General features: G+C 46.1%; 1 protein-coding gene across 2 annotated transcripts in view; it reads left to right on the top strand.

Annotated features, from left to right (window-relative positions):
• Positions 1-4,596: 4,596 nt before the first annotated feature.
• The window catches only part of marchf1 (membrane-associated ring finger (C3HC4) 1), a 464,939-nt gene continuing 442,324 nt past the window's right edge, over positions 4,597-27,211 (top strand). Inside the window, exon 1 of one of the 2 annotated variants that reach the window (XM_078540780.1) lies at positions 4,597-4,809. In XM_078540780.1, coding sequence (XP_078396906.1) covers positions 4,711-4,809 — 99 coding nt within the window. In that variant the 5' untranslated portion in view covers positions 4,597-4,710. The remainder of the gene's footprint in view (positions 4,810-27,211) is intronic. The other variant, XM_078540800.1, reaches the window with a different exon arrangement.

Genomic DNA, 27,211 nt, shown 5'->3' with positions numbered 1-27,211 from the left:
AGGTCAAGGAAGAGACAGGAAGTGTCAGAGATGGACTATGTGAACGTGATGGAGGGGTGGAAATGGAAAGCAAAATTGATAAATTTTTCCAGGTCCAGATGAGAGCATGAAGCAGCACTGAAACAGTCATCGATGTACTGAAAAAAAAGTTGTGGGAGGGGGCCTGAGTAGGACTGAACAAGGTATGTTCCACATACCCCATAAAGAGACAGGCATAACCGGGGCCCATACGGGTACACATAGCCACACCTTTTACTTGGAGGAAGTGAGACAAGTTTAAGAAGAAATTGTTCAGTGAGAGAACAAGTTCAGCAGACTGAGGAAAGTGATGGTGGATGGGGATTGTTTGGCCCTCTGTTCAAGGAAGAAGCGGAGAGCCCTCAGACCATCCTTGTGGGGGATGGAGGTGTAGAGCGATTGGACGTCCATGGTGAAGAGGAGGCGGTTAGGGCCAGGGAACTGGAAATTGTTGATATGATGTAGGGCATCAGAGGAATCACGGATGTAGGTGGGGAGAGACTGGACAAGGGGAAAGAGAATGGAGTCAAGATAGTAAGAAATGAGTTCCATGGGGCAGGAACAGGCTGAGATGATCGGTCTACCGGGACAGTCCTGTTTGTGGATTTTGGGAAGGAGGTACAAGCGGGCTGTCCAGGCTTGAGAGGCTATGAGGTTGGAAGCTGTGGAGGGAAGATCTCCAGAGGAGGTGAGGTCAGTGACAGTCCTGGAAACAATGGCTTGATGTTCGGTAGTGGGGTCATGGTCCAGGGGGAGGTAGGAGGAAGTATCTACGAGTTGGCACTCAGCCTCTGCGAGTTAGAGGTCAGCGCGTCAGACAACAGCACCACCCTTGTTGGCAGGTTTGATAACAAAGTCAGGGTTAGACTTGAGATAACGGAATGCGGCAAGTTCAGAAGGAGACAGGTTAGGGTGGGTGAGAGGGGCAGAGAAATTGAGATGGCCGATGTCACTCTGACAGATCTCAATGAAAAGACCAAGGGCAGGTGAGAAGCCAGAGGGAGGGGTCCAGGTGGAAGGAAAATACTGGGGGCGGGTGAAATGATCCGTTGAATGGGGGGGGAGGATACTGATCAAAGAAGTGAGCACGGAGACGAAGGCGGTGGAAGAAGAATTCAGCATTGTGCCAAGCCCGGAATTCATTGAGGTGAGGGCGTAAGGGTATGATTCTGAGTCCTTTGCTGAGCACTGAACATTCAGCATCAGAGAGGGGAAGGTCAGAGGGTATGGTGAATACACGCCAAAGGCTGGGATTAGAAGAAGGGGTAGGGTCAGAGGGATAGGAAGGGGTGGAGGGTCCTGGATGGGCATTGGTATCAATGAGTTGTTGGAGCTTGCATTCTTTTGCACCTGAAAGGAAGAAACAAAGTCAAGGCGTTGGATGAGACGAAGAATAAAATGAAACTGGGGACAAGGACAGCTTTGAGATAGGGTAAGTCAGTGCTGCTGGAGGGAGAGGTTGAGTGTGTTAATATGGCGGCGCATGACACTGAGTCTGGACCTCAGGATGTGACGAGAACAGCAGTCCGAGGAAGTTGTACGTTCCGGAGATACCTGTAATACTGGGTGGATTCGAAACATGAGGGGTGGAACTTCAGTTGGAATCCACGTGGGGTGAGTCGGAGACGGAGACAGTCACTGAGGAATGGCTATGAAAGCGAGTTTTGCTAAACACCTTGTCAAACACCAGGAGGGAAATGGAAAGCAATGAAGGTGAACAAGGCAAAAGAGACAAACGGAAATCCTGTCGGAGAGAAGAGCAATACTTCTTCAAGGTTGGCATTCCTGAAGGAGTGGTAGTGAATTAAACACTCAGATAAAGGTAAAATATTGCGGATGCTGGAAATTTGAAACAACAACAAAAAATGCTGGAAAAGCTCAGCAGGTCTGACAGCATCTGTGCAGAGAAAGACAGAGTTAATGTTTTGAGTCCATTTGACTCTTCTTCAGAGCTAAAGGGAAGTGGAAATGTTGTGAAATATATACTGTTTAAGGGAGGTGGAACAGATGAAGCTGGATAGAAGGCCAGTGATAGGTGGAGGCAAAGGAGAGATTGCAAAAGATGTCAATAACAAAAGGTCAAAGAGCTGTTAATGGTGGTGGTACGGGCTAAAGGAGGTGCTAATGGTGACATTAAGAGTCGAAAGCAGAATGTGATAATGGCCGGACCAGGGTAAGCATTCGGGAAAGTGACAGATGGCCCTAGTGGGGGTGGGACAGGGGGAGGGGATGGTGGTGGGAAAAAAATCAAAAAGGCTAAAAGCTGGGGATAAAACAATTAATAAAAATGGAAATAAGTTTTTAATAATAATAATAATGAAAATAAGTGGGGGAAAAAAAATAAAAATGAATATAGAAAAAAGGTGGGGATCAAAAAGGGGGTGGGGATGAAGGAGAGAGTTCATCGCCTGAAGTTGTTGAACTCAATGTTAAGTCCGGAAGGCTGTAAAGTGCCTAGTCGGAAGATGAGGTGCTGTTCCTCCAGTTTGCGTTGAGCTTCACTGGAACATTGCAGCAGGCCAAGGACAGACATGTGGGCATGAGAGAAGGATGGTGTGTTGAAATGGCAAGCAACAGGAAGGTCTGGGTCATGCTTGCAGACAGACTGAAGGTGTTCCGTAAAGTGGTCACCCAGTCTGCATTTGGTCTCTCTAATGTAGAGGAGACCGCAATGGGAACAGCGAATGCAGTAGATCAAATAGAGGGAAGTGCAAATGAAGCACTGCTTCATTTGTGAAGTGGGGATATTCACTGATGATTGCACAATGTTCAGCACCAGCAGTCAATGTCCACATGCAGCAAGACCTGGACAAAATTCAGGCTTGGGCTGATAGGTGGCAGGTAATGTTCCTGCTAGAGAGTGCCAGGCAATGACCATCTTCAACAAGGCAAAATCTATCAACTTCCCTTGAAGTCCAAAGGAATCTCCTGCCATCAACATCCTTGGGGTTACCATTGACCAGAAACTGAACTGGACTAGCCATATAAATACTTTGACTACAAGAGCAGGTCAGAGACTGAGAATTCTACAGTGAGAAACTCAACTCCTGACTCCCCAAAACCTGTCCAGCGTCTACAAGGCACAAGTCAGGAGTGTGATGGAATACTCTCCACTTGCCTGGATGAGTGCAGCTCCAGCACTCAAAAAGCTCGACACCATCCAGGACAAAACAGCCCACTTGATTGGCAGTCCATCCATCACCTTCAATATTCAGTCCAACACACTGGTGGTGTGCCATCTACACGATGCATTTCAGAAACTTACCAAGCTTCCTTTGACAGCACCTTTCAAACCTGTGACCTATCCCACCTAAAAGGACAAGGGCAGCATGGAAACACCTCCACCTGCAAGTTCCCCTCCAAGTGGCATACCATTCTGACTGGGAACTGTATCGCTGCTCCTTCACTGTTGCTGGATTAAAATCCTGGAACTCCATTCTAACAGCACAGTGGTTGTACCTATACCACATGGACTGCAACAGCTCAGAAGGTGGTGCAGCTCCAGTTTCTCAAGGACAATTGGGCAATAAATGCTGGCCTTGCCAGTGACGCCTACATCCCATGGATGATTAAAAATCTTTTAAAATATTTCCATAGTTTATTAATGAAAGCTGGAGGGAGTCAATCAGAGCAGTCTAATGCAATAGCAATTGGTTTGCCTGCTAGAGAACCTAGTCTTGGCTAATGTTCAGACTCACTTACCTGTGCTGTGTTTTTATTTGGCTATACTAGGGTGCTTCTTCTGAAGGGATTAGAAAACCTGACAAGGCCAGCCCTGTAGAAGCATAACCAGTTATACAGTGGCAAAGAGAACTTATGCAGAAGTTTGTGGAATAGTGGGGACATAATAATGACACAATGTATTTTAAAAATTGAAGTATCAGACAGTTATCAGTAGGCGCTGTGTAGCAGTAATGAATTGCACCTTGAATTTTTAATAAGTGAGCTTCTGTTCAGCAGGCCATACAAAGGTAATAAGCTCTGAAGAGCTTATCTTTGAATCCTTTTTACTTCACATTCATTCAGTGCTACTTCTTAGTATAGTCAAAGCCATTCTCATTGCAATGATCTAAGCAGATTAAATGCATGAACTACCCAGCAGGCTGTCTGTGCTGCTCCAGAAGGATGAGATTTTTCTAAAATAGGACACTAAGCCTTTCTGCCTTCTGCCTATTTACCCAGTCAGTGTGCTGCTGTGTCTCTAACCACTTGGAAAACTCAGGGGGAATCAGTTAAACAGCAGCAGCCACTGAGAACATATGAGTTTGCTGCCATTAACAGAAGAATTTTATAATCGGTGCCTGAGAGACCTAGTTTCCCTCCGTTTCCATGGCAGTTAGGAGAAACGATAGAAATTGAATTGGCTTGAAAAATGCACTGTGGGAATCTGGTGGCAGAATGGTCAGAATTTGAGTGAAGTTGAACTCAATTTGGTTAGAATCCTTGATATCAAGTTTTGCTGAAATTTCATTTTGGTACATTAGACATTGGAAGAGAAACAAGTGGGAGATATTAGTATACAACCTTAATTCGATGGAGAGAAGTGTGCTATATCCTTGTATATTTGATTTATTTACAGAATGGAGCCTAACAGAAATAAGATACGAACAATGATGCAGATGATTTACCTAGGAGAAGTAGAAACATAAGACATCCATCCAATCTGCTATCTAACATAGCCTCAAGAGTAACATGCCACTGCAGCAGATCTCAGTCGTCCCAACAAGGGAAACCTCTACTAATGGCAGAAGCTCAACAGGCAGGAATAAAGAGAAGAACAAGGATATGGAGGTAAGACAAAGGCTTGATTTAATTGCTTTGGACGTTTCACCAATGGTGGTTAATGTTGCTGGCTCTGTCTTGCTGTCTGTGATGTTTAAATTGAAAGTAGACTTTATATGCAAAACAATAAGTGTGTCAAATAATCAAAGAATTTTTAGACCAGGTAGAACATTTAAATATTTGTCAGTGTTCCAATTATGCTTGCAGATACCTATTTTTTGGAATGGCACTAATAAACAGCACTGAGTTATACTGCCCACTCAGACTGCACCCTGGTCAAGGGAGATCGCAGCTCCATGACTATGAACTTAAACAGTGCAGAGAACTCTACTCAACAGCTAGTAGAATAAAATTTCATGGAAATCACAACATGCACTCTGGCTGATTGACCCAACTAGTCCATGTTAGTGTTCATCCTCCATGCGAGCAATGGTCATAATCTCATGTGCCCCAAATGTTCCCATATTCTTTTACCCCCTACCTTCCCTGTGCTTGAATGTTAACATAGGCCTAGAACGTTCTCAGGGCTGCTCTCGCTCCATTGTCCTAGCTGCACTGGAAGTGCGTCAGGGAAGTGGGAGCAGTTCCAAGGAAATTTCAGTCCATATATTCTGCTTCAACGATAAACTCCAGTATGCATTCCAAACATTTCTAATTCTTGAAAATAATTGACTTTCTTGTGAGATCTTTTCTAGAGTTGGAATTTTTAATGTGGCCCAGTAGACAGCTTGAGATTTTTGAAAGTTTTGAGTTTAAAGAATAAATTGCTGGCTTTGCACTGCTAGTAGTTATATTGAGCTGGTCTCATGGGAGGCCAAATCATAGGAGTGACACATAGCTATACTTATAATAGGAGGCAATTTTAACCCCCATCAACCCCACCACATCCAGTTTTAATGATGGCGAGATAAGGGATGTGGGCATCCAATCCCGTCTCAGGAGGTAGTGTGGCTGTTTAAAACGTTTGAGGAGCCTGTCAGTTAGGCTGGCTGTCAGGCAGACAACCTTGTTAAAAAAATTTGAAATGGGTCCTGGAATTATTTTCTTCAAGGTGGCCAGGAAATCTGTACTTCTGGGTCTTTCATCGCATTATATCTGAAGCCACTTGTGATAATGTAAAATGTGCAGTATAATTGCAGTGTAGAGAACTTGTTACTCTTGCTGATGTTATTATATTAATATTTCATTCCATTATACCAACATCCTGGGGCTTACCATTGACTGGAAACATAACTGGATTAGCCTTGTAAATACTGTGGCTACAAGAGCAGATCAGAGGCTGGGAAGTCTGTGTTGAATAACTCACCTCCTGACTCCCCAAAGCCTGTCCACAATCTACAAGGCACAAGTCAGGAGTGTGATGGAATACTCTCCATTTTCCCGATGTGTGTGGCTCCAACAACACTCAAAAAGCTCAACACTTGCCAGGACAAAGTAGCCTGCTTGATTCACACCCCATCCACCCGCTTAACATTCACTCCCTCTATCGCCAATGCACAGTGGCAGCAGTGTGTTCCATCTGGAAAATGCACTACAGCAACGTGCTTAGGGTCCTTCAACAGCACCTTCCAAACCCGTGACCTCTGCCACCTAGAAGAACAAGGGCAGCAGGTGCTCATGAATACCACCACTTGCAAGTTCCCCTCCAAGCCACACAGCATCTTGACTTGGAAATATATTGCTGTTCCTTCACTGTCACTGGGTCAAAATCCTGGAACTCCCTTCCTAACAGCACTGTGGATGTACCTACACCACAAGGACTTCAATAAGGCAGCTCACCACCACCTTATCAAAGGCAACTGGGGATAAGCAGCAAATGCCAGCCTTATTGGCAATGTTCACATCCCACGAAATAATTTTTAAAAATACTCTCATCTCTACTATTTTAGCCATTAAATCATTCATTTGTCATGTTGATAGGGTGAGATGAAGTGGGAGGAGGCTTGTGGAGAGCATACACTAGCATAGAACTGTTCAACTGAATGGCATGTTTCTGTGTTTTAAGTTCTATGTAATTCTATGTGATTTTAAACTTGTTTCAGTCAAAGAGAGATGAATTTGATTTGAATCCATTAAGTGTCTAGTATATACCATTGCCCACCATAATTTCTACCTTTATAATTAAATGTGCTCAGGGCAATCTGGTCTGCAAGGTAAGTATGAAAACGATAAAATTTCAAAATGTCATTTGGAGAAAAAAAATAGTGATAATTTTTCAAAATCATAAGATGAAATTATTGGAAGTTCATGAGCTAATGCTCTCATTCAGTGTGCTAAAAATGAGAAATGTATTCATCAGTTTATTTTCTTAGACCTATCTGTAATATTGGAAGCTTTTAGTTTGGGGCGAGTTAGAGTTTGATGAAATACATGAGGTAAGTCAAGTAACAAAGCACAGAAAGATTCTGCTTGTTACCTAAAACCTTCACAGACAATCAACTTAGACAAACCAGCAATTTGCAATCCAGAAATCTGAGTTCAAAGGGTTAACTGAGCAGGAAATCTGGCGGTAATTTTAACCCCAAAAATGCGTAGGTTGAGTTGGTGGAGTGTAAAAATTTTAAAAGTCTCAAACCCATAACCTATCTCCAACCTGCCCACTTTCGGGTTCAACAGAGGCAGGAATGGGTTGGGGGTAGGGGGTGCAGGGGAAGGGAGGCAGGCAGCTAATCCGCTCCAGGGAAGCAGGTTGTTTATTTTAATATTATAATAAGGCTGGCATTTAACCTGTTTCATAGCCACAACCATGGTCGGTTGGGTTTCCTGGGCCCACGAAAGCTCAGCAGCTCAAAGGAGGTGAGGAAAATTACGTGCTGTACAGCCTGTAGGCCAGGAAGAAAAGGAGTGCTTTTCCCTTCTCCCCAAGCTTATCTGCTTTGCTGACATTGCATCCACTCTTCCCATCCCCCTTCATTTAACATCTACTCATCCAAAGACCCTGTCCCCAGGTCAATGATTACACCCCCCCGACCAACCCCCGAGACCAGACCGTATGCTCCCACTAATGCAACAGGGACAGCATGTCCCTTAACTGCCCCTGCGTCTGTGGTCTTCTCTATATTGCTCCCTGCCAGACAGGGCGCCAAACCTGATAATCAGGCCAGTTTCCAGGTGCAGATCCTGTTTAAAACAAAAGGTTGTATGTAGGAATGTTAAGAGTGAGGCCCTGAGTGTCAAGGAGTGCTGCTGAGTGAGTGATGTGGGAGTGTGGATCATTGAGCAGCATGACAGGTGTGTGGTGTGGTGGGTGAGAGAGGTGATGTGCAGATACATTCATTCACCTTGACCACCCGAATAAGGTAATTAAACCTTTCATAGCACTGCTGCCCGGCTTGTGGAGTCATGCTCTGGACATTGAGAACCTTCGTCACCTGCTCCCACTTCCTTTGGAGGCTTGTTCTCCAGGCCTTCCTGCTTCCTGTTGGAAATATGGCCTCCTTCAACCTCCTTACACAGTGAGCCTATGGCAGCATCACTAACTTAGTATGCCCTCTCCTTCCTCTTGTGTGTGACTCCCTGTTCTACCATAGCAATAAGGATTACCCAGCAGCCTGTAGTACATTGCTGCAGCTTTCCTTTTATAGGGACTGCGCCTCTATAAAGGGAAAACTGTCTCGAACAGGTGGTTTTTGAACAACGATTCTCAGCGACCTGCAGTGGGCAGAGGATGTCGGCATAGAAATGGAGCCCAGGGCTCTATGGAAGCCACTTGTGGACATGCTACAATCGTGGAAATGAGGTGGGTAGACAAATTCTGTCCTGTGAATCAGGGCCCACATGCCCATAATTGGGTTCATTAAATTTCCTAACCAGGTATTTTACATTGACAATTCTCTCACTCAGTTCAGTACAACTTTGCTGCTAACTGTAACCTCTGTTCAATGCAATTAAGAAGTTATGTAGGATTATCCAGACTTTACTGCCCTCAAAGAGCATTGGCTCAGATTTTTGCAGAGTCGTGGAGACTCTGTATCTTAGTCAAAGTGGTGCTGGGACATCGGATCTGGACGTCCTTCCCCATTTCAGTCAGATCCTATTTTTGCCATGGGGAAAGGGATGTGATTCGCACATATGGGAAACTGAACCGAGCAGAGCCATTTGAACTTAGTACTGAGTTCAAACAGACCCCATTTTTGCTGGAGCAAAAATAGTGTGTGACTTATGATTTTTAAGAGTAGATGTGAATCTGCGTAAGAGGTGGATAAGGTCTGTAGAACTGTAAATCTGTCAAGTTTTTAAAATTTCCTGCTCTTTAAATTTTGAAAATTACAGCCTGCTGTGTCTCTTAATTGAAAAAAAACAGTGCTTCAACTTCAACAACTGTTGACATAAGCCTGAGGGCTATCATTATACTATTATTACTGCTTGTATGCTTCCACAACCTATCATTATCAGGCTCTGAAAGTTCACAGTTTGATTGACAGCTCCAAGAGTTTATTAAGGGATTAGCTGACTTTGATGTGGGGTTATGAATACAAATGTTTGTTTTATAAAGGATTAAGTACTTGAAGGACTTTAAATGTATTGAATGGGCTATCATGAATGAGTTTTTTTTATATAGTGAAATCTGTAATAGATATTTGGAACTTTATTTTATTTCATCTCAACATGGCTCTTGAGGTCTGCCCATGGCGGATACTGGGTGAATTGGCATGGTGGGTGTAAGGGAAAAGTGTGGTGGGTGGGGGATGCATTGGTTGGCATAATCTGGCACTAAGTTGGCATAGGGGCTATAAGGAGCCATGGGGGTTTTGAATCAGCATAAATTGGCACTAAGTTGTCATAGGGGCTGTAACAGGCCATAGGGTCATAGGTTGGCATGAGTTGGCACTAAGTTGGAATAGGGGCTACAAGGGGCCAAGGGAGCTGGATAGAGAAGCAGAGGTTTTGCATGGAGGATAGGTAGAGGGACATACGTTGGCATGGAGGGTATGCAGGCCATGGGGGAGGGATGGGGTATAAGATTGCATGGTTAGGTCATGGGGAGTGGGTGGGGGGGTGCGAGTGAGGGATGTGAGGGGTGAGGGCTAGAGGCCTGTTTAATTTTACTGCCTTTATTACAACTGGGACAAAATCACAGACCACCGAAGCAGGCCTTTTAACCAGCCTGCCTCGGCACTTAGCAGCCTCTGTGGCTGCCTCTGAACTATTTCTGGGGTGGCCGTCCTGACTCCAGCATGCGCTATCTTCCCAGAATGAAAATCTGACTGTTTGAGGCTGTCTCTCCTGAGGTGGGTGCACCAAGCCAGAAACTTTTCTGACTCTCTGCACCAGGCTTAGGAGTGAAAATCCAAGCATTTCCGCATATAGTGCTCCCTGAGCAATACGTTACTCTATTATGCAGTGCCACTTTACAGTGCAGAATAAATCTCCAATATCATATTTATATGAAATGTGGTGAGCCTTCACAGAATTTCATCAGGACATTATGGAGGATAGAGTTTCATGTGAGGCAACTATGGTTAGGCCAGGCCTACCCTGTTCCACTCAAGGGTAGAGGATCTAGAATGTCACTTCTATAAAATAAATTTTATAATAAAGTGCCATTGAATGCAACAAGAACATTTGGCCTTCATTGGCCTTCATTGCAAGAGGATTTGAGTTCAGAAGTAAGGATGTCTTACTGCAGTTATACAGGACCTTGGTGAGACCACACCTGGAGTATTGCGTACAGTTTGGTCTCCCTACCTAAGAAAGGATATACTTGCCATAGATGGAGTGCAGCGAAAGTTCACTAGGTTGATACCGGGGATGGCAGGACTATTGTATGAGGAGAGATTGGTTCGACTGGACCTGTATTCACTAGAGTTTAGAAAAATAAGAGGGGATCTGATTGAAACGTATAAAATTCTAACAGGGCTAGACAGACTGGATGTATGGAGGATGTTCCCCCTGGTTGGGGAGTCTAGAACCAGGGGCCACAGTCTCAGGATACGGGACAGGCCATTTAGGACTGAGATGAGAAAAGATTTCTTCACTCAGAGGGTGGTCAACTTGTGGAATTCTCTCCCACAGAAGGCTGTAGAGGTATCACTGAGTATATTCAAGAAAGAAATTGATAATTTTTTTGGATATTAGGGGCATCAAGGGGCATGGAGAGAAAGCGGGAAATTGGCATTGAGATAGAGGATCAGCCATGATCATATTCAATGGCAGAGCAGGCTTGAAGGGCCGAATGTCCTCCTCCTGCTCCTAGTTTCTATGTTTCTATGAACCCCTCATCCATTGGGGCTAAGTATGCATAAAGTAAAAAGATTTTTATTCCTCACCAAAAAGAACGTTTTTTTTTTTGCTAATGCCCACTTTTGCTTTGCAGAGAGATAGTGTTTTGCACCCAAAGATGTTTCAGCCAGAATTGAGTAGGATGCTGGTGCTTTGTGACATATCAGTACAGCTTTATAAAAGGTGCCTATGAGGCAAATAAATGCAAATGAAAATCATTGTGACAGATTCAGACTGAAAGGGAGATTTTCCTGGATCTCATGCCATGTGCCCTGGACTGCTTGAGTGCAGCAAATATCAAAACATTGATCTGGCTGGAACTCACACCTCTGAAACCGCCCACCCTGTGTTCCTTTTGTTTAAATTAATGGGATACAATTCAGGTGGGTTTGTTTTCAGATTCCAACACACTTTTCTTTCTAAAATTTCCTGCATCCAAGCAATACAGAGCAAATGGGCTCCGACCCAGGATAATTTCTCTTTCCTGTAGTGGAGTCAGACTGAAACATGACTCCAGTAGCAGTTGGTGAAAATCAGGTACCTTAATCAAACTGAAATGGAAAATTTGATTCTATTCTCTTTTGACCCCTGTAGTAATGTCCAGATTTAATATAAGGGCATTGCCTTTTGAAAGATTGGTAGCCAAACCCAGAAAAGATATCAATAGCTTCTTGGGAGTTGCTGAAAGATTTACAAAATATATCCACTTAGTATTTGTTTGAAAATGTTTTCTTTCAATTCACATCAAATGTTCTGCATTTGTCAAATAAAATTGCAGAATATTAGCATTCACGATTGAACTTGTACTTACCCTCACTGGGGATATAGGTTTGTTCTAATTTCAGTCACCAATGTCAAATGTTATAACAAAGCACTGCCCAACTGTATAATGCATTTAGCACGGTTATGAGCCAGAGATGTCAGCCCTCAAGTATTAAAATAAATGAGATAAACCTTCCAAAGCTTGCCAAAACTTGGGAGGTCTGAGTGGTATCTGGGGTTAGGAAAACCTGCTATTGCTAAATCATAAGCCTTTTTGGAGGTAAAAAAATATGTTTTCTGGCAAAATAATACTGCATTCAATGAGATTGTGATATAGCCTTTACATCCCTTGTGAGAATAGACAACGCCTGACTGAGCATTAGCACAGTGAAGGTCTTTGTATCCCATGTGCATACTTACAATATTCAAACCCAACTGAATGTAATGAACAGCTGTGTAAGCACAAGCTCATGCTGGCATTTTCCAGGTATAAATGCCTTATACCTTTTGGTGGTATATGAGGTATTTAAATACAAGGTGTCCATAATATCCATCAAAAATAGCCACTGAAAAACCCAGGCTTACTTTTCTAAGGGTGGAATTTTACAGCCCCATCACAGCAGGGGTGGGTGAGCCATTCAAAAGTCCACTGACTTTGACGGAACTGGAAAATCCCACCGGTGAGAGGGGCCGTAAAATTCCTCTCCAAGCATTAAACTCCTGTACTACCAATCAGAATGTAGCATTCCATGCTTCTCCATCAATCTCTCATTAATCTTTGCAGTATTCATGTGTTTCTCCTTATCTGTCTCTCATTTACCTGTTTTCAACTGCTCTTTCTCTGCCGATTTTCTCTTGTCAGGTCTTTTTGTATCCATTTCCTTTCTCCTGTTTTCCTGTATTTTTCTCTCTCCCCTCTCTGTTATCCTTGATCTACCTCTCTTTTCCCTCACGATTTTCCTCTACCTCTCTCTTCTCTCTCTGTTTTCTAATGTCTTTCTCTTGTGCCCCTTTTCCCTGTATTTTCTCTGTTATCCTATCCCTCTCTCTTATTTGCCTCTTCTGTATTTCTGTATCTCTCGCTCCTCTTTCCGCCTTCTCCTGTCTCTCGCTCTCTGTTTTCCTGCATATACCTCTCCACTCTTTTCCCGTCATTCCCTCTCTGGTTCTCTGTATCTATTTCTGTCTACCCTGTTCTCTGTTTTCTTGTCTCTATCTCTCTCTTTCATCTCTGTATTTTCCTGTATCAGCCTCTCCTTTAGGAGATGTTAGAGGCTAACGGAGTAAGAGGCTGGCAGAGTGACTTCTCAGATCGGTGACCCGTCATCAGAATTGACTTGACCTGAAAGATTGGCCCAATTTTGACAGACGGGTTGTGTAGCTGGGGAAGGGGTTTCTGTTCACAAACCCGAAGATCCCTGCATGCAGTGCAGTTTTGACTCCAGAGCGTGTAGCGCTTTTTTTTCTGTAGGTTAAAGGAAGTCAGCTTGATTGATAGATTTGGCTTCCAGTCAGATGGGGAGCACTCTAGAGCAGGTAGGGAGCCGGCAGCTGCTAAAAAAAGAGTGGGGGATGGTCAAATCCTTGTCCCTGTGATGGGCGGTCTGATCTCTGGTCCCTGGGGGAGGGGAGAGTGGCGACCTTTGTATGGGTTGGGGGTGGTAGAGCCTGGTGCATGGGTGGGGAGGATTTAGGAGATGGTCGGGGCCCAGAGGAGGGTGGGGAAACTGCATCAGAATATTTAAATGGCCGATCCCACCTCCTGGGGGTGGATTGGCTGCTGCCCCTTTGTCCTGCTTTTGTTACACCTGGAAGTAGGTGGGTTGAATTTGGGCTGTGGTTAGATTTGAGATTTTTAAAGTTGTAATGTCCCACCTGTCCCCAACTTACCTGTTTTGGGTTTAGGCTTCAGCCTGTTAACTCTGTTGCTGCGTGATTTGAGTATTTCCAATATTGGGTGGGCATGTAGCAGATAATATTTAATGCAGAGAAGTGTGAAGTGGCACAATCTAATAGGAAGAATGTGAAGAGACAACATAAAATAAAGGATACAATTCTCAAGCGGGTGCAGGAACAGGGTATATGTGCACAAATCTTTGAAGAGTGTAGGACAGGTTCATAAAATGGTTTAAAAGGCATATAAGATCCTTGGCTTTATAAATGGAGACATAGGGTACAAAAACAAAGCAGTTACGATGACCCTTTGTAAAACATTGGTTTGGCCTCAACCGGAGTATTGTCTGTCACCAATTCTAGGCACCACAAATTAGGATTTAAGCTTTAGAGAGGGTGCAAGAAGAGATTTACAAGAATGGTTCCAGGGTTGAAGGATTTCAGTTATGTGGATAGATTGGAGAAGCTGGATTGTTCTCCTTAGAGAAGAGAAGGTTAAGAGGAGATTTGATTGAAAATCACCAGGTGTCTAGACATTGCAGATAGAGAGAAGCTGTTCCCATTGGCAGAAGTGCGAGAAGCAGATGACATTGATTTAAAGGGGTTGGCAAAAGTGTCAAAGGAAACACGAGGAAAAGCCTTTTTACACTGTGAGTGGTTAGGATCTGGAATGTGCTAAGTTCAGAAACACAGGGCAGAATTTTCAGGTTAGCAGGCAGGCGCAATCGGGGCCCCAGGATCAGCCGGGAAACAGGCCACCTCCCACGATTGGCCCATTACTGCGATTTCACACTAGCGGGCTAACTAAGGCCCGCCCAGTGTGAAACATGGCTCCCCAATGGCCGGGAAGGGGCGGGTGGGCACGAGGGCCTGTCAGCTGCCGGGTCAATTGACAACCCAGCAGCCGGTTTAAAAATAGCACAGGCAGCCCCTTGAAGACTGCTACGGAAGAACGTGTCTTCTGCGTTTTCAACAGTGAAGTTGTGGAATCAAGTGTGGCTGGAGACACCAGATGGGAGACTGGTCGGGTGGGCACTCGGTCCCCCGCTTTTTAGGTGAGTGCCTCACTGTGCTCCTGGAGGAGGTGGCTGCCAGGAGGGACACCCTTGTCCCTGGGGATGGGAGGAGGAGGCCACCTCACGAAAAGGGCATAGAAGGAGGTGGCAGCTCAGGTCAGCAGCCATGATGTGGGTGCAGTGCCTCAAGAGATTCAATGACTCGTTGTGCTCAGGCAGGGTGAGTACCATGTTGGCATGGGTCAGTGTGCAGAAGTGTTTAGATCTGGCCGTCCCCCTGTGGAGCTCAGGGGTGTTAGAGTCTGAGTACCAACTGTCAATGATGCTGGAGCTGGCCAAGGGAGTGAGCCCGGGCTGCTTGGACTGAGTGCCTTGCGGCTCAAGGGCCATGACTCAGATGTGCCCTGTGAGGTGTTCCTCAGGTGGGGCTGGCCAGGCTGCAATGGAGCTGTAAGTGGAGAGTGGAATAATCAATGCTCCTCTGTCCTTTCAGGAGAAGACAAGCCAGAACCAATTGGAGAGGTCACGGACAGGCGGAGACCCACCCAACCTGCTGCTGCTGACCACTTTGAGCAGGAGCTGGAGAGCCAGCATGCTCCACATGCAACTGGCTGTGGAGAGGCTGGGGTGCCAGATGAAGCTAAGTGTGCAGTGCACAGAGGCAAGAGTTTTGGATGGTGCAAACACTCTTGTGTAGTCTCATCATTGATGGGAGCCTCAAACCTGGAGTTCCCATTGATCATTGAAAGATGCTGGCACCATGATGCAGATCTCCATCGTCTCACCAGGGTGCCTGGCATGCACAGTGACAGTGTGAAGACTTTAACTAATAACATGTCCTTGTTCTCCCTTAGATTTGCCAGCACGCACGCATTCACTGGACCCCGAAGGGCTAACCCTGATGCTGGAGGACTGCTGGGCTTTATTTGCATCTGCGTCACACCCGCTCTCTGAACCAGGCACCAGCAGCTCATTGGGCGTTAGATCGTTGGCTACATTGTCGGTGCACATTGATGTGGGCACTTCACACTCCTTGAGGTGCAGGCAGAGGCAGAAAGTGCCCAGGGTGCCGGCAGTCAGAGGAATGCTGGGGACCAGGACGATGCTAAGTAGAAAGCAGACAATGAGCCTCTGGAGTTGTCCATGAGGTGGCAGATGCTGGATGTCCAGTGGGATGTGTGGGAGGATCTGGCAGAAATCCATGAGGGAGCATGAGCACTGTATTGACCCTCATGGCCGAGCGCACTGCCTCCTCCATTGAGAAAGTGATGACTCTTATGGAGAGGCAGCTCCAGGGACAGAATCAGGGGTTCCTGGGGTTGTGCTCAGACCTGCAAGCCCTCACACAGGCACTGACCTCAGATGGTTAGTGCCAGTGTGGGAGATGGATGAGGCACCCAGAATCCCAGCTAAGTGCCCGTCCATCAATGGCGAGCAGGGAGGTCCAGAGTGACCTCACATTGGTGCACAACCTGCCTTGTCAACTCTGCAGGCTCCTGTCAGGGCACTCTGGATGACAGCACAGCTCCTCTGCACCCCACCACCACCCCCCCCCCCCCCCCCCCCACCGCCCCCCACCAGTGACCTTGGCATCTGCTAGGGCTGTGATGACTTTGGAGATGCCAGCCGTGGCACTGGCCGCTCCCTCCCAGGTGGGGCCAGTACAGGCTCCACTAGCCAGAGGACGACCGCCAAGGGCATCAAGGCCAGCGAGGGGAGGGCACCAAGATGCAGCACTCGCAAAAGTAAGTTTAAGGCACCATGAGCACAAGAGGGACTGGTCACGGGTGATCTTCTGTTCAGTTATGTTTGGTTTATATGTCTCCTGGTGTGGATATCAACACCAGTAATGGTCATGTCAATGTGATTTCTATGTGACAATAACATTAAATTTGCTTTTGTTGTGATGGCCTAAGTGTGCTTCATCTTTTATTTTTGGCGCGGGGTACACCAGTGTGCAATGAGTGGCTTTAAACTTTATTGCACAGGCACTGGGTGGACTTTGGGTTCACATGACAGGGGCATTTCGGACATCCTGGATGGAGGCGGCAGCCCTGCCATGAGGTGGGAGTGGTTATTTGGCAGCTTAGCTGAAGGAGTGTTGGATCAAGGTGTCCCTGGTGGATACAGAGGTCTATCTCCACACACTCAGCATTCTCCTCACCGTGCTTCTCTTCTGACTCACTACTGGATTCATCCTCTGTGGCCTGTGCAGCTGCCTCAAGATCTTCTTCCTCCAGTGGTCCCCCCTTGCCAGAGCCAGATTGTGGAGAGCGCAGCATGCGACCATTATCAGTGATACCCGCTCTGGGGGGTATTGTAATGCTCCACTTGAACGATCCAGACATTGGAAACGCACCTTGAGAAGACCTATGGTGCTCTCTACCACCGCCCTTGTGGAGGCATGACTCATACTGTAATGCTGCTCTGCCTCTGTTCTTAGGTGATGGAGAAGCGTCATAAGCCACCTTTTCAATGGATAGCCCTTGTCACCCAGCAGCCATCCATCCAGTGGGGCTGGAACACTGAAGAGGCTCGGCACCTGGGAGTGTCTGAGGATGTACGCATCATGGGAGCTGCCTGGGTATCTTGCACAGACTTGTGGGATATGCATCCTGTGGTCACACACTATCTGCACATTCATGAAGTGGAATCCCTTCCTGTGATGAAGGCACCCGGCTGACTTGTTGGCTCCTTGATGGCCACATGTGTGCAGTCGATGGCGCTATGGATGCGAGGAAAACCAGTAATCACTGCAAAGCCTCTGGCTCGATCAGCCTGGCTGACCTCATCCATACGGAAATGAATGAAAGTCAATACCCACCTGAACAGAGCTTCTGTCACCAGCTTGACACAACTATGGACATCTGATTAGGAGACTCCACACAGATCACCTACTGACCCCTGGAAAGAGCCGGAGGCATAGACGTTGAGGGCCATTGTGATCTTCAGAGCCACTGGCATGGGTGTCCACCCACACAGTCAGAGATGACCTCAGGCCCAATTATCTGACAAACAGAGGTCACGGTCTCCCTTGAGAGTCAAAGCCTCCTTCAGCACTGCACCTCAGACATATTGAAGTAGCTGCATCGCCGCCTGTAAACCCTGGCAGCAGGATAGTGGCATTTTCTGCGGTCCCTAACTCCTTGGACTACCTGCTGGCCCTGTACCCCTTGTACCTGCGCCTCTTGTCCCACAGGTCCCTCCCCTGGATGCTACATAGGGACACCTGGCCTCCTCTCCCTTCTGCCCCTCTCTTCCTCCTCAGAGGAGGTGCCACCAGCAGAGAGCACAATCCCCATTACCAGGGTAACAGAAGGCTGTCTGACACCTGGAAGGGACTTCACGGTCTGACTCCTCCGGGGGCCTTGGAGACACCAATGAATCCTGAAATGAATCCTGGAAATACTAAGAATGATGCCCTGAATGGAGATAAAGCTGCCAAGTACCAAAAAGCAACCAGCAGCAAACTATCTCCAAAGCTCCTCACTACTCACACTGGAAATGACCCTTTTTACCCCGCCCCTGGATGAGGTTTTGCAAATTGTTGGCTGCCCACCTGCCTGCTTTGCCCATACGACCAGCGCAAAATCGCATGGGCAACGTGAAATCTTGGTCGATTGCCTTTTTAATTGCCTTAACTGGCCTTTTAATTTATGGCTCCGACACTCATGCTTGCCTGCCGACCGAAATATCGTGCGAGCGTGAGATGACTTTGGGATGCTCACCCGATGGCACCTCGGGTCAGGCACGCGCCCGCCCGGTCAGTGTAAAATTCTGCCCACAGTGTAGTGAGGAATTTGGTAATAAGAAGAGTAAACTCTCGCTTTTGTAACCAGAAGTTTTAGTCTTGGATAGTATGATGTCTCCCATGTTCCAGCCTCTTGGAAAAGTCAGGAATCAACTGAAAGTTACGGTTCATGCTGGAACCAATGGCAGGAAGAATATGATTTGGGTTCTGAAAAGACATTTCCGGGAATTAGGAAGTGGCAGGATGTCAAAGGGAGGAACCTCAAAGGTAGTGCTACGTGGTAGCCAGTACAGAAATGACTGAATTAGGAAATAAATATATAGCCTGAAAAATAGTTAATTTTGACTTAATTCAGCTAATTGAAAATCGACTGTTTATACAATGCGCAATCGTGCTTTCGACTGACTTCAATCGAGGGTGAAATCTGTAGATAAATTATAAAGACTAGTTTCATTAAAGTTATAATTGTTCAAGATTTAATTAAAATGAGGAAAAGGTTAATGATGAGAACCAGGGGATACTAATTTAAGGTGATTAGTAAAAGAGCCAGAGGTAACATGAGAAAAGACTTTTTCACACAGCAAGTGTTTAGGATCCGGAATGCACTGTCCGAGAGTGTGATGGAGGCAGATTTAATGATGCCCTTCAAGAGGGAATCGAATAATTACCTGAAATGAGAAGATTTGCAGGTCTACGGTGAAAAGACAGAGGACTAGCACTAGGTGAGATGCTCTTGAATAGAGTAGGCATAGACACAATGGGCCAAATGGTCTCTTTCTGTGCTGTAAACATTATATGATTTATGATAAAAGGAATGGATTTTTTTGCAGTTAGTTCAAAATTGTTTCTCAACCAATGAACTGCAATGAGACAGAAACATTTGTGTCCTGGTTCTGGACAACGACATGAAACAGGTTGATGGTGTCAATGCAAAGAAACAATTGGGATGCAGTGACCACAATATTTAAACAGGACAATGGAGATGCTTTAGGGATGTCCTCAAAGCATCCCTGAAGAGGTCAAACATCTCCATTGACTCATGGGAGTCCCTGGCTTGCTCATCTGGGAAGGCACTGAACACAAGAGACTTTGTCGGAAATATGCAGAGGTGATGCTGAGGCATCGGAGGGAGCATACAAACTTCCAAACAACCCTTATACCCAACCCTTCAGGCCCCAGCTGCCCTTTATGTGGCAGAGTCTGCAGATCATGCATTGGACTTATCAGTCATCTCTGAACCGATCAAACTGGAGTGGAAGCAAATCACCCTCAAATCTGAGGGACTGCTGAACAAGAAGAAGTAAAAGGAGAAGTAAAGTGTAAAAACTGTGTACATTCCAGTAAAGGAAAAATGAACTGTATAAAAGGTTAGGGTTCCATGGATTAACATGTCGAACAAAGAACAATTAAAAAGACTCCCTATCAATACTTTCACAATAAAAAAAATAGTGATGGTATGGATAGGGCTGCTAAGGAATGAAGAAGGCAAGCTTGTAACGAAGAATGAGGGCAAAACAGGGATTAGGAAAAAGTACTTTGCCTCAGTAGACATAGAAGTTGTAGAACCACCAGAGATGTATGTAGACCAGTTAGTGAAGATTATTATTCAAACAAAAGTGGTATCAAAGAAGTAACAAGCTTAAAGCAGACAAAACACCTGATGATTTATATCCAAGAATGTGAGGAAGCAAAGGGAAGAAACAATGAATGCTCTGACTCTAAGTTTCCTAATTCTTTGGAATAGGAAATTGTGTATTAGGAGTAGAAAATGACAAAAGTGATTTTCCATATTAAGAGGATCAGACGATCTTCATTCTTTTATTTGAAAGCTACTAGAGTTCATTTAGGATGACATTATGAAACACTTGGGAATAATGAACTAATCAGGACACCTATTCATGGATTTATAAATGGCAAGTCTGGATTGGCGAAGTTTATAGAACATTTGTTTGGTATCTTCACACAAACATTTTCTTTCTCTTTGCGGAACAGTAAAGTGGTGGAAGGGGCCATCAACAATGCTATCAAGCAGCACTTGCTTAGAAATAACTCACTCGCTGATGCTCAGTTTGGGTTCTGCCGGCATTACTCAGCTCCTGACCTCATCATAGCCTTGGTTCAAACACGGACAAAAGAGCTGAACTCCTGAGGTGAGGTGAGAATGACTGCCCTTGACATCAAGGCAGCATTTGACCGAATTGACCTGGTTGGAGTCATACCTAGCACAAAGGAAGATGGGTGTGGTTGTTGGAGGTCAATCAATTCAGTTCCGAGACATCAATGCAGGAGTTCCTCAGAGTAGTGTACTCAACCTAACAATCTTCAGCTGCTTCATCAATAACCTTCCTTCCATTATGAGGTCAGAAGTGGGGATGTTCGCTGATGGTTGCACAATGTTCAGCACCATTCGTGACTCCTCAGATACTGAAGCAGTCCATGTCCAAATGCAGCTAGACCTGGAAAATATCCAGGCTTGGGCTGAAAAGTGGCCAGTGACATTTGTGCCACATAAGTGTCAGGCAATGGCCATTTCTAACAAGAGAGAATCTGACATCACCCCTTGACATTCAATGGCATTACCATCACTGAATCCTCCACTATCAACATCCTGGAGGTTACCATTGACCAGAAACTGAACTGGACCAGTCATATAAATACTGTGGCTACAAGATCAGGCCAGAGGCTAGGCATCCTGTGGCGAGGAACTCCCCCTGACTCCCCAAAGCCTGTCCACCATCTACAAGGCACAAGTCAGGAGTCTTATGGAATACTCTTCACTTGCCTGGATGAGTGCAGCTCCAACAACACTCAAGAAGCTTGATACCATCCAGAACAAAGCAGCCTGCTTGATTGGCACCGCTTCCACAAACATTCACTCCTCCCACCACTGACGCACAGTGGCTACATTGTGAACCATCTGTAAAATGCACTGCACCGAGGAGTGGATCTTGCAGTTAGTGGTGTTCCCTGTGCCTGCTGCCCATGTCCTTCTTGCTGGCAGAGATCACAGGTTTGGAAGGTGCTGTGGAAGGGGCCTTGGTGAGTTACTACAGTGAATCTTGCAGATGGTACACAATGCTGCCACTGCACATCATGGTGGAGAGAGTGAATGTTTAAGTTGGTGGATGGGGTGCCAATCAAGCGGGCTGCTTTGTCCTGAATGGTGTCAAACTCCTTAAGGCTTCACACCTCATTACAATTTTGCTTCAAGCATGAAAATAAAAAGAACTGAATTCAAGAGGTGAGGTGAGAGTGACTGCTTCTGACATCATGACAGCATTTGTCTAAGTGGAATCAAGGAGCCCTAGCAAAATTGAATTAATGGGAATCAGGGAGGCAGATACTTGATTGGTTGGGGTCATACCTATCACAAAGAAAGATGGTTGTGGTTATTGGATGTCAATCATATCAACCCCAGGTTATGGGTTCAGGAGTTCCTCGGGTAGTGTCTTGGACCAACCATCTTCAATTGCTCATCAATTATCTTCCTTCCATCATAAGGTCAGAAGTGGGATGTTTGCCCATCTTCAGCAGTGGAGGCAATAACACACGAGAAGCTCAACACCATCCAGGGAAAAGCAGCCTACTTGATTAGCACCCCAACCACTACCATAAATATTCAGTCCCTCTGTCACCATCGTACTGGAGTGCGCACGTACATCTTCTGCAGCTTGCTAAGGCTCCTTCAGCAGTACCTTCCATACCTGCGACCTCGACAACTAGAAGGTCAATGACAGAGGCGGGAGAGAACGCCTCCACCTGTAAGTTACCTTCCAAGTCACAGGCCCAGGTTTTTGCACCCAGGTTAGGTCCGAACCTATGAATTAGAAGCAGGAGTAGGCCACTCAGCTGTTTGAGCCAACTACGCCATTCAATACAATCATGGCTGATCTGATTTTAATCTCAACTCCACATTCCAGCCAATTCCCAGTCACGTTTCACCCCCTTGCTTATCAAAAATCTATCTACCTCTACCTTAAAGATATTCAAAGATTCTGCCTCCACTGTCTTTTGAGGAAGAGAGTTCCAAACACTCACAGCCCTTTGAGAAAAAAACATTTCTCCTCATCTCTGTCTTAAATGAGTGACCCCTTATTTTTAAACAATGAGCCCTAGTTCTAGATTCTCCCATAAGAGGAAACATCCTCTCCACATCGACCCTGCCAGGCCCCCTCAGGATTTTATATGTTTCAATCAAGTTGCTTCTTACCCTTCTAAACTCCAGCAATTACAAGCCTAACCTGTCCAGCCTTTCCTCATAAGACAACCTGCCCATTCCAGGTATTAATCTAGTAAAGCTTCCCTGGACTGCTTCCTTCCTTAAATAAGGAGACCATAAGTGTACACAATACTCCAGATGTGGTCTCACCACTGCCCTGTATAACTGAAACATAACTTCCCTCGTCAAGCATTCAATTCCCTTTGCAATAAACGATAGCGTTCTATTTACTTTCCTAATTACTTGCTGTATCTGTATGCTAACCTTTTGCAATTCATGCAAAATTCACGCCTAGGTCCCTCTGCATCTCAGAGCTCTGCAATCTCTCACTATTTAGATAATGTGCTTCTTTTTTATTCTTCCTGCCAAAATGGACATTTTCATATTTTACCACATTATATTTAATTTGCCAGATCTTTGCCCACTCACCTAACCTATCCATATCCTTTTGTAGCCTCTTTTATGTCCTCTTTACAGCTTACTATCCTACCTATCTTTGTGTCATCAGCAAATTTAGCAACCATACCTTTATTCCCATCATCCAAGTCATTTATATGAATTGTAAGGAGTTGAGGCCCCAGCACTGATCCTGCAGAGATGGGAGAATTTCCAGCTCCACAATCCTGGCCTTTAAAAATAGACACCCGCAGGTCAGATTTTCATTCCGAGGGGGTGGACTGGGTTGGAAGTTGGGTCCTCCACCCCCGGATCGAGTGCAGAGACTGCAGAGACTACCGGTTGCAGAGGCAGGCTGGGGGGATGGTCTGACTCTGTACTATGGCCATGTGTTGAATTAAATAAAAAAAAACAAAAATCAGCCCTTCACCACTCACCCCTCTCACCCCCCCACACACTCTCCATGCCTCATCCATACCAACCTATGCCACTTCATGCCCCCACCCTCCCTATGGCCTTGCATGCCCCCTATGCCAGCCCATGTCCCTCTACGCACCCACATTACTCCCTATGACCCCCACAGCCCATGGCCCTTTATAGCTCCTTGCCAACTTAGTGCCAACTCATGCCAACCCATCTCCCATCCACTACCCTTTTCCCTTACCCCCTCCATGCCAACTCACCTACTATCCCTTGACAGTTCCTTGACAGCATTGACAGTGCCTTGACAGTTCTTTGACAGTTCTTTTACAGCTCCAATGAGTTTATGCACTTTTTTGCGCAATCTCAAAGGGTGCTTTATCTCTCCCAAAGGCTGCCTTATGTCTGTCAAAGGTGTCCCGGGACCCTATCCAAAGGGGTACCTAATCTTTCCAAGGGCTATCAAAACGAATCCCCCAAGTTCACACCTCTTATCTGTTCTAATCTGTACACTTTGAATTTCACACTCCTGGCCTACCAAAATCCCACTTCAGTGCAGGCAGCTGGTGATTTAAATTTCCAGTTGCCTCTGTAAACCATGCATGCACAAACCCTGGCCATACTCCACTCCTGCACTCGTGAGAATGGAACATACCATGTCGGGAGTGGGACTTAGCATTTCTGGACATTTCCAGGATTTGCGCCATGACAGAGAGCCTCTCTGGGCCACACACCATCCTGACTTAGAGATATTACCATTCCTTCATCACCACTGGGTCAAGATCCTTGAACTCCCTACCTAACATCCCTGTGGGTGTATCTATACCACATGGATTGCAGCAGTTTAAGAAGGTGGCTCACTGCCACCTTTCAAAGGCAATTAGGCATGGGCAATAAATGCTGGCTTTGCCAGCAGTGCCAATATCCCAAGAATGTATAAAATAAAAGATGCACCTCTCCTGTGGCAAATATCTGCCCAAGGTATTTAAATTAGGGAACTTCTCCTGATCCCATATTGTTTTGAAAGTTCAGCATTGGAGGGTACTCATGGAAGGATCACTGCAGTTCTTCTGGGAACAAGGAGCTGTGAATGTTTAAGCTCACAAAGGACATATTTCACTGCCCTTGCCAGGTAGTTTGTGCTATTAACGTTGTGTTAATAGCATTAAAATGGAGTAGAAACAAAAACAGAATTACCTGGAAAAACTCAGCAGGTCTGGCAGCATCGGCGGAGAAGAAATCAGTTAACGTTTCGAGCCTTCATGGCCCTTCGGCAGAACTGAAGCATAGTTAGGAGAAGGGAGAAATATAAACTGGTTTAAGGTGGAGGGGGGTGGGGGGGGGGGTGGGGGAGGGGGGGTGGAGAGAGACGTTGAGGGTGTGGTGTGGTGATTGTGGAGATGAGCAGTTAATCAAAAGATGTCACAGACAAAAGGGTCAAAGAGGTGTTGAAGGTGGTGATATTTGTCTAAGAAAAGTGCTAATTAAGAATGGAAGACAGGATATTCAAAGTACAGCTCTAGTGGGGGTGGGGTGGACAGGCTAACAAGGTTTTAGTTTTAGATTTAAAAATAATGGAAATAGGTGGGGAAAGAAGAATCTATATAAATTATTGAAAAAAAAGAGGGGGGGAGGAGAAACGGGGTGGGGATGGGGGGAGGGGGAGTTTAAGATCTAAAGTTGTTGAATTCAATATTCAGCCCGGAAGGCTGTAAAGTGCCTAGTCGGAAGATGAGGTGCTGTTCCTCCAGTTTGCGGTACTGCGGTACTCCAGGTACTGTTGTTGTTTGGCGCATTGACCTCTACCTCGCGGAGGCTGAGCGTCAACTCGCAGACATTTCCTCCTACCTCTCCCTGGACCATGACCCCACCACAGAACATCAAGCCATTGTTTCCAGGACTGTCACTGACCTCATCTCCTCTGGAGATCTTCCTCCCACAGCTTCCAACTTGATAGTCGCCCAACCTCGGACGGCCCGCTTCTACCTCCTACCCAAAATCCACAAACAGAACTGTCCTGGCAGACCGATCGTGTCAGCCTGTTCCTGCCCCACGGAACTCATTTCTCGTTATCTTGACTCCCTTCTCTCTCCCCTTGTCCAGTCCCTTCCCACCTACATCCGTGATTCCTCTGACACCTTACGTCACATCAACAATTTCCAGTTCCCTGGCCCCAACCGCTTCCTCTTCAACATGGATGTCCAATCCCTCTACACCTCCATCCCCCACCAGGATGGTCTGAGGGCCCTTAGCTTCTTCCTTGAACAGAGGCCCCAACAATCCCCATCCACCACTACTCTCCTCCGTCTGGCTGAACTTGTTCTCACACTGAACAATTTCTCCTTTAACTCCTCTCACTTCCTCCAAATAAAAGGTGTGGCTATGGATACCCGCATGGGCCCCAGCTATGCCTGTCTCTTTATGGGGTATGTGGAACATTCCTTGTTCCAGTCCTACTCCGGCCCCCTCCCACAACTCTTTCTCCGGTACATCGATGATTACTTCGGTGCTGCTTCATGCTCTCGTCGGGACCTGGAAAAATTTATTAATTTTGCTTCCAATCTCCACCCCTCCATCATCTTCACATGGTCCATCTCTGACACTTCTCTTCCCTTCCTTGACCTCTCTGTCTCAATTTCTGATGATAGACTGTCCACCAATATCCATTACAAGCCTACCGACTCCCACAGCTACCTCGATACAGCTCCTCACACCCCGCTTCTTGTAAAGACTCCATCCCATTCTCTCAGTTCCTTCGCCTCCGTCGCATCTGTTCTGATGACGCTACCTTCAAAAACAGCTCCTCTGACATGTCCTCCTTCTTCCTTAACCGAGGTTTTCCATCCACGGTCGTTGACAGGGCCCTCAACCGTGTCCGGCCCATATCCCGCGCATCCTCCCTCACGCCTTCTCCTCCTTCCCAGAAACATGATAGGGTCCCCCTTGTCCTCACTTATCACCCCACCAGCCTCCGCATTCAAAGGATCATCCTCCGCCATTTCCGCCAACTCCAGCATGATGCCACCACCAAACACATCTTCCCTTCACCCCCCCTGACGGCATTCCGTAGGGATCGTTCCCTCCGGGACACCCTGGTCCACTCCTCCATCATCCCCTACTCCTCAACCCCCACTTATGGCACCTCCCCATGCCCACGCAGAAGATGCAACACCTGCCCCTTCACTTCCTCTCTCCTCACCGTCCAAGGGCCCAAACACTCCTTTCAAGTGAAGCAGCATTTCACTTGCATTTCCCCTAACTTAGTCTACTGCATTCGTTGCTCCCAATGCGGTCTCCTCTACATTGGAGAGACCAAACGCAAACTGGGTGACCGTTTTGCGGAACACCTGCGGTCTGTCCGCAAGAAAGACCCAAACCTCCCTGTCGCTTGCCATTTTAACACTCCACCCTGTTCTCTTGCCCACATGTCTGTCCTTGGCTTGCTGCATTGTTCCAGTGAAGCCCAACGCAAACTGGAGGAACAGCACCTCATCTTCCGGCTAGGCACTTTACAGCCTTCCGGGCTGAATATTGAATTCAACATCTTTAGATCTTAAACTCCCCCTCCCCCCATCCCCACCCTGTTTCTCCCCCCCACACCCCCCTTTTTTTTCAATAATTTATATAGATTCTTCTTTCCCCACCTATTTCCATTATTTTTAAATCTAAAACTAAAACCTTGTTAGTCTGTCCACCCCACCCTCACTAGAGCTGTACTTTGAATATCCTGTC

Source organism: Cetorhinus maximus, chromosome 1 (assembly GCF_964194155.1).
Source record: "Cetorhinus maximus chromosome 1, sCetMax3.hap1.1, whole genome shotgun sequence".
Taxonomy (NCBI): domain Eukaryota; kingdom Metazoa; phylum Chordata; class Chondrichthyes; order Lamniformes; family Cetorhinidae; genus Cetorhinus; species Cetorhinus maximus.
This window is presented reverse-complemented; position numbering and strand designations above follow the sequence as displayed.